We start from the raw sequence: 8,365 nt of genomic DNA on the forward strand, positions 1-8,365 counted from the left end.
GAAGAAATAGTGATTTCCTAACGGATTTTCTGTATAGTGATTTTCTAAAGGATTTTGTTGGGAAGGAGAATAATGGTATTCTATATACGTTTGTTGTGTCTGCTTCTTCTTCATAATAGATAATCGAATTTGTATATTTTATATCTTTTTTTAATATTATGTAAATACATTAATTAGTGCCTTACTATTCAAGTATATTAATTTTATACATAACAATGCAATTTAAAGTTTTTAATTAGGTTATATCGTTCCATTGGTAAATTCGTTTTACTGATATTATCAAGCATACTATGTATTAATAAATAAATTACTATTGCGCAATTGAAATGAAGGTAAGAAATTAAAATATATTAAATATTATTTAACTGGTATGATGTTTTAATAAATTACAGAAATGTATTTCATTTTTAACTTTTCTGTTTGTTCAGAGATAAAGAAATGTTTAAGTAATGGATATGCAAGATAATTGTATTATGGAAAAGGTCATCTCTTCAAAAAAAAGAAAGTTGATACAAATAAATAAGGTATAAATATTATATAATTATTTAACACTTTTATTGTTTATGAAATTCTATATTTTTTTTATTCTATTAGAAATACATGATGATTCAAATGAATATTCATTTATATTTATTACAGCACGCTTAACATTTGAAGTGTCATCTCCTAAAACAGTATCAAATAATGTTTTTTCAAAAAAAAGAAAATTAGAATCTCCAGAGGAATGTAAAATTCCCAAGATTGTAAAAGTTTCAACTAAGGGAGAATCATTAGAAGATTCCGATGTGGATAATATAATCACTAATGAAAGTAACACATCATGCAGCAGTAAAACTGATGTGGAATTAATAGAAATATCGAATGAAGAAGAAGAGATTCAAGAGAAATTTGTGCAGCATGACAAAGTTATAGATAATAATGTCAAATTTAAAAGATTTTCGAAAATGAAAAAGAAAGAGTCTCATAAAACAGATTTTAACAAAATTCTTTACAATGACAAATAAAACATATGATAAAAATATAAGCGTAGATGATAATATAAAAGAAAAAGCAGAATAACGTGATATTGCTTCTGTTCAAAATTTACATGAGAACTTCGATGAATATTCAAATGTAACAGATAATGATATATTAGCAATTAAATGATTTTGAAATATCTTATAAATATTACTAAAAACGATAAATTATATGTCGATTCTGATTCTGAAATAGATATTTCTCCAGATAATGAAGATAATAATATGAAAGAATCAGAGAGTAAGGAAGCCATAAGTCATAATATCAAAGACTTAAGAAGACTAACACAAACAACAGAGAATACAAATGTTATAAAAAATAAAAAAATTACTCCAAAGCAATTGCAGAAAGTAGAAAATGCTATATATATAATATATAATATATATAATATATAATATATATAATATATAATATATATAATATATAATATAATATATATAATATATAATATAATATATATATATATAATATATATATATATATATAGACACACACACATACATTGACCTATCATTAACCTATATGATCTATACATGACCTGTGTGGCCCTCTTCTTCATCGGGGGTGGTTCTCGGTATTCGTGTTCCACGTGATAAAAATAATGCTCGTGCTTCTTGGAGTTCTTTCATAGAATGATTATTACTCGTATAAGTGCTTCGTCGTTGAAACGTTAAAAAATCTCTAGATATTAATGGAGATGACTTATAAATAAAGAAAATATAAACAGATTTCTTTCCTTTGCGTTATAAATGATTTTTTTTTTTTTTTATTATCACGAACGTTACCTGGGGTAATAATTTTTTCTCTGCCGTTGCGGCCAAAGATGAAAGGCACCGTATATCAATGGATTCACCAAACTGTTGCTCATACCAAAGAAAAAGATTCCACTTTGAAGATTTTCGCTCAGCTAAAAATAAAAAATAGATCATCAAATCCGCCAATAAAATGATCTTTCCAAATGAAATATACGTTATCACTTACGTGTTCGTCGGGATTAAGAAACATAAATATTATCATCATCGTGTAATATGGTGTCCACCAAAGGACAAATGCAACAACTATGACAACACTGATACGCAACGATTTCGTTTTCGCACGGTGTAATAATTTTCTTCTATTAATATCACTATTCGTACGTTGCAAATTATTGTTGATTAATTCTGACTTAAATGCTTTTTCACTTCCTAAAAAGATAATGATAAGAAATAATTAATCATTGATCGAATAGATGAATTATACGCTGGTATAAAAATCTATACTAAAATTCGTTACTTACTTGATATCGTAATTACCGTTGAAACGTACGTGGTAATTAAAATGGCGAGTGGTAAAAGAAACATGAAAAATATGCTTAATATAGCATACAATTGTTCTTGCCATGGTTCCGTATAAAATCCATGCGTCACACATTGTATGAATTCCTCAACAAAAGGTCCGCGTGCCACGTGAAAGATAACTATCTGTCGACATAGTGTTTGAAAATTATATATGTATATATACACATATATTCGTAAAGAAAGAAAAAAATATATATATATATTAAAATAAACACGTCCTTGAAGATAGATGTGAGTTTTGATCGAATAAGGATCGTTTTCCCTTTCTTTCTCTTTCTGCTTAGTTACAAACATCGGACGATCATAGATAAACAAACGAGTCGTCTGACTCGTCGTTCGTCTTTCCTCTCTTACTAAAATAAGTAATGTTTTGGTTTCATTCTCTAAATTTAAAATTCATCGTGTATAGCACGTAATATCCGGAGAGATATCGTTAAAACATGAAGTAAAGCTTACAAAGAAGTAAAAGAGTTCGAAAGAATTGCCAAACGTTCTCTGACGTTTTACTTGTCGAGGTAATCTTTACCTTTGATACACATTTCATTGTCTCCCGTTCTTTCTGTAGTTTTGCAAGCTTCAGACACAATTTATTTTCTTCTTAAGATATCCCGACTTGTTTGAGATATTTTGATCATTCATACGTTATGCACCTGACGCCGCGATTGATTCCTCGAGACTTTATCAATGATCTGTTTGTCTGTAGGCATTGAGAATTGGCGCCCTCTTGTCTGCACAATTATCCATTTATGGATAAAGTTGCTCGGCTCTTTCATACACATACACACAAACACTATTTCTCTTTCTTATCGATACATAATATTCCGAACGTCTCTGAAACTTTCTTTTAAATAAGATAAGAATTTAAATATTTAGCATATATTAAAATACATGGAATAAGCAAGATTATCAATAAAAATAATTCCTATACAGGGTAACATTCTCGAAAGTTTACATAGTCCTTCAATGTCTTGACCTTTCAACATGGTGATTTTAACGGCCAAGACCTTGGCTCTAGTGATCTCGGCTATCAAAGAGTTGCGAGAGATGAAAGGTTCGACGTCGCGAGAAATTTTAAATTACATCACGTCTACCTACAGCATACCATTAGAAACAGCTCGCCGTCAGGTTGGGTGATATTATTTTAACCCTTTATTATATTATCCTATTAACGTCTTATTAAATGTTAATTATAAATTATTCGATTGACATGAGAATGTTACATGAATTCTTTTAATAGAGGAACAAAATAATTTATTAACTTTCTATATTTTATCGTATTCCTTTTTATGAAATAGATGCAAGTAGCTTTGAAACGTGGTATTGCTTATGGAATTTTGAAAAAGAATGGCATACATTATAGCTTACCAACTGATACACAAGCGGAATGCGAAGAAATCGCGACACAAGAGTTAGGTCTTTTAGATAGGTATTGTCGACGGAGACAACGAAGAAAGAGACGTGGTTGCAAACCAAGAAGACGAGTTAAACGTAAGTCGTGTAAATGTAAGAAGAAACGTCGAAGTTCGAGAAGGAGATCTCGTTGTAAGCCGAGAAGATCAAGGAGGAGGAAGTGCTCTTGTAAGAAACGTAGAAATTATCATAGAAGAAGATCGATAAGTCCTTTATCGAAAATAGAGAATCTTTCTCTAAAACCAACGATCGAGAATAATGATTGCAATGAATGTGAAAATAGTAGTCATTCTTCGATACCCTCTGTGGGAAGACGTGATCATGATATTTCATTATCCTACTAAATATTATTCTCACGATCAATATAATATTAACACAATAACACTGTGAATAGGGACATATAATTAAATTGATTTTTTTTTTTTTTTTTTTAGTAATATATCTATCACATTTTCATTCATCAGATTACGTCGACTCAAAGAATATTTGATAATTTATTTCATAAAATCTTTCGAATTCGTACTTTTTTATTTATTATTTTATATAAAATATTTCTTTGTGATATATAAATATTTGTATAATATATACACATATAAATCTGAGTACTTATGTTTCCTAATTTTTCTTTTGTTATAAAGAATAATCATATTTATTATTAAAAATATTAATTTTTTATTTAATTATTACTGATATTTAATTACGACTGATATTACAGATGATGAATTTTGTATATATATTAAATCTCGGAGAGATAGAGATAGAGATAGAGAGAGAAAGGGAGAGGGGGGAGAGAGAGAGAGAAAGAAAGAGAAAGAGAGAAAAAGAGAGGTAGATAAAAGAAGGTAGTAAGAAATCAAATATCAAATAGATAATTACTTATAATTGAAGAAAGTAGAAGGGAGAACTGGTTATTGCTGTTGCAATCTGTTTTAGTATGGCATATCTTAGCTGTCTGTCTCCACATACTTTTCTTTTTTCTCATAATGACTAGATATAATGCGATATCTGTTCCATTTTATAATGAAAAATGATACGAGATCATGTACGGTTAATTCGTATGATTTATCTTAATCAACCGAAGATGATGATTATCTTAATGATTTTGCTAACAATCTGATTCTAAAGGAATTAATTATACTTAATTAATTGACAGTTTGTAAATTTCTATTAATTATATGTAATAACAAAATAATTTGAAAAGCTGCTCCAATATGACGGACATTTTTAAGAAACAAATTTTATTATTTATATCGTGTATAGTATAACATCTAGTACAATACGGTCGATAACTTTTTGTTTATATTTATATACGTTTAGAATATGTTATGAATATAATAAGGAAAATAGTTATAATGTATTTTAGATTTTCATTCATACGTAGCCAATTAAAAGTATCAGATAAAATTTTAACGAAGTCCGGAAAAAAAATCCATAGGATAAAGTATGTATGTATTATATATCTCGAACATCACGACAAGAAATTTATTTCACGAGAAACTTTCACATCGTTATTTAGATCGTCATCGGGTTCTGTGATCGATGCGTTTTCGAGAGACAATTTAACGGTAGCCGTGAGAAGAGAGAATGGGAAAAAGTGATAACGAAGACGGAACGAGAAACGATAATAATGTGGAAGATGCATCGCTCCTTCTCTGATAAAAATCGATGCAGTAGTTCGTGAGAAGTTACTAAACTCTTTCGATTTTTACGACGAAACCTCGACTATTTTCTACAATTCGTTTCTGTCTCTCTCTCTCTCTCTTTTTCTTTCACGATTTAAGAAAAAGAATTCAAAAATGCGAAAAATAAAAAAATCGTATAGTTAAAGTACGATACATTTTCAAACAGAAAGTTGATATGGATATGCCTCAGTGATCTTGCGGAAGAAAGAAAAACAGATATTACTTCCTTTTAAATATCGAAACATGTAAAGTACTTTAACTATGAACAAGATATCAAAGGACGATAATCTATTGATATTCGATTTTTAATTGGAGCATTTAATTAATATTACCTGTGGTGTTGCCAAAAGTATAGAAAGTACCCAGGCAAACGCGACGAATCTGAGAAATCGATGAGTTGTACTCAAGCTCTTCATTGGATATCGAACAGCAACGAAACGATCGACACCTATCAGCACGAGGATAAACGTGCTGAGATAAAGACTGAACACTTGGAGAAACTTGAAGAGTTTGCAAGCGACATTACCCCAAATCCATTGAACGGTATAACTCCAGACTGCTTCACCACCGATACAAAATATCGTTACGAGAAGATCTGCCACGGATAGATGTAATATCAAAGTATAAATGGCTGACCAGTTTTGCTGTTTTCGTCGATTTTTTGTCACTGAATATATCGTAGCAAGATTGGCTATTAGACTGACGATCGACATGACAGCTAATACAATGGCCTTGAGGTACATCATTTTGGTCAATTTCGGTGCATGTCCGAGACACGTAGAGTTGATTGACGTTAAAATGTCGTTCATGTTTTTGGGCAATATCTCTTCTGGATCAACGTTTATCTCACTACTGTAATCCTCGTACCCTGATAGAAAAAGAACGCTAGTATTTATCGTTCGCATCGTCGTCATCGTCTTCTTCATCCTTCTCATTTCTTTTTCGGTGAAAAGCTAAACGAGTTCCTCCCGAACAACTACGTTTCCGATTCATCGATATGATGTCCTTCTATCTCGAATAGTCTTTCATTTTTCTTTAACCAGTTGATTTTGTCACTTTTTTTTTAATGGTTCTTTTATCGAGAAATTCCAAGACTTCTTGCGTTCGTATACAATAATAAGGACAAAAGGAAATGCGTTGGTTTTGCCTGTTTGCTTTCTATGGACATGCGTTTCCGGTATCGTCTTGGGGAAAACTTCCTCTTCTTTGTTTGCATTTGTTGAATATCGTTAATAGTAAATAATTTTCTTTTTCTTTTTTTTTCTTTGCAAATCGAGATATAAATTTGTTTTTCTTTTCCTTTTTCTTCTTTTTCTCAGTTTTTCATCCTAGCAAAATTCCTTCTCGATATTCATATCAACTTATCAGTAGCCATAGTTTCTAGCAATGAGTTGCGATATTGACGCATATGTTGCATTTTTAATCAGGTCTTTTCTTTGTATCATGGGAAATTATCTTTCTAGAAAATTTATTCTTCGATGATTTTGATGTAATATAATTATATATAAATGATATATTAAATTAGCAGATAATTCTGATAAGCACTTGCATTGAAACGAAAATATTAATGTTATTTTTGTCGTTCAATCTATGCATGCATAGATATGGGCCTAGCAGTGAAGAAAATAACTTCGAGAACTTTAATATTTTCCACGTTATAAGAATTTATTATAGTTCCTGCAAATATTTGTTTGTTATCACGTCGTTTCTTGTTCTTAATATTCTTCTATACCACTCGATTAGTGAAAATTTTCGATTAAAGTCTCACAAATATATTTTATTCCTTGTCACACTCAAATATTCGATTCTCACTCGAAATGCTCGGTCACGCTCGCGTCGCCTTTCCACGTTCATCTGACATATCGCGTTGCTTCGCTTGTGAGGAAAGACATCGATGTTTTTATGCGCCTATTCCTCCACCTCTCTGCGTTTGTGCATTTTTATTATCTCGTCTCAAAGATTTATGTCGATATCGCGTTACGTTTAGAACTAATACAGCGTTGTAAGCGGTGTAAAATGTGTTCCATGGAACAAACTACTTAAATAAAAAAAAAAAAAAAAAAAAAAAAAAAAAAAAAAAAAAAAAAAGAAATCATTAACGTTTGTATAGTTTAGAAACATTAGTTTCTGATAAGGGCCGTCCTTGGTTTAAATTTGTTATTTGCAAAAAAAAAACGTTTATAAAGAACAAAGTATTCGTATTTTATAATTTTTTGGTTATACACTTTGTAATATATAAGTTGTACAATGTCATTCGAAAACCAGCATGAATATTGTAATATTGTTTATCGGTAATATGAAAATAAATTAGTATCTATTATGTTCGGTTAAGCGTAAAAAAAAATGTTATCAACAGTCGACATTCGTATTGTAACTATCTTACCATGCTATGGTAATACAGTTTTCGAGAGTTACTAATTTACATTTTTTACCTTAAAATAATTACAGAAGGTAAAGCCAATTTTGATTTGCACATTTGAACTAGAAAATTATCCTGAATTATATAATGACGATCCTTTATTATTAACTTCACCACTTTATCACGACTCTGTATATAAAGAAGGAAATAATAAAATAGATCTAGATAATAAAAATAAAAAGTCATACGAACATATTCTCGGACTACACGATTCCCATTATAACTTGGAATAACGCTAGGAAAACATAAAAGGTGAGGATCTTTTCAATTTAAAATGAATATATTCACGTCCGTTGAATTCGATTCGTAGCTTGCGAATATACCATCGTGCAAATGACTTAAACTAATTTCCATTATGTGTTTTGTTCGTTTTGTTGTACTCATCGCTCGGGCTTTGTATATGGGGTACCTGGTTGGCCTTTTGTATCGCTCATTCCTGCAGGAATTTTCTTTCTTTTTTAACACCTTTCTTTCTCTCTCTCTCTCTCTCTCTCTCTCTC

The 8,365-nt window shown here is 30.2% G+C and overlaps 2 protein-coding genes and 1 long non-coding RNA gene across 4 annotated transcripts; 2 read left to right on the plus strand and 1 right to left on the minus strand.

Annotated features, from left to right (window-relative positions):
- Positions 1 to 57: 57 nt before the first annotated feature.
- Positions 58 to 1,374, plus strand: LOC118446463 (uncharacterized). The gene is made up of 3 exons (XR_004839593.2): positions 58 to 332; positions 429 to 524; positions 640 to 1,374. It is a non-coding gene; the product is annotated as an uncharacterized LOC118446463 (long non-coding RNA).
- Positions 1,375 to 1,495: 121 nt separating this feature from the next.
- On the minus strand, positions 1,496 to 7,458 carry Crzr (corazonin receptor). Of its 2 annotated transcripts, XM_035877126.2 has the most exons (6): positions 5,973 to 7,458; positions 5,779 to 5,894; positions 2,294 to 2,477; positions 1,999 to 2,201; positions 1,803 to 1,924; positions 1,497 to 1,698 (listed from the first exon to the last, which is right to left on the minus strand). In XM_035877126.2, the coding sequence occupies exons 1-6, from the start codon at positions 6,379 to 6,381 to the stop codon at positions 1,545 to 1,547; spliced, it is 1,188 nt and encodes a 395-aa protein (XP_035733019.2). In that variant the 5' UTR covers positions 6,382 to 7,458; the 3' UTR covers positions 1,497 to 1,544. The 2 variants fall into 2 exon arrangements, with proteins under 2 accessions (XP_035733018.2, XP_035733019.2); XM_035877125.2 differs by having other exon boundaries at positions 1,496 to 1,698; positions 5,779 to 7,458.
- Positions 2,787 to 4,153, plus strand: LOC118446462 (uncharacterized). Its single transcript, XM_035877127.2, has 3 exons — positions 2,787 to 2,869; positions 3,285 to 3,479; positions 3,650 to 4,153. The coding sequence occupies exons 2-3, from the start codon at positions 3,336 to 3,338 to the stop codon at positions 4,106 to 4,108; spliced, it is 603 nt and encodes a 200-aa protein (XP_035733020.1). The 5' UTR covers positions 2,787 to 2,869; positions 3,285 to 3,335; the 3' UTR covers positions 4,109 to 4,153.
- Positions 7,459 to 8,365: the final 907 nt, after the last annotated feature.

This window comes from Vespa mandarinia, chromosome 9 (assembly GCF_050613455.1).
Source record: "Vespa mandarinia isolate Hongniang chromosome 9, ASM5061345v1, whole genome shotgun sequence".
Classification (NCBI taxonomy): Eukaryota; Metazoa; Arthropoda; class Insecta; order Hymenoptera; family Vespidae; genus Vespa; species Vespa mandarinia.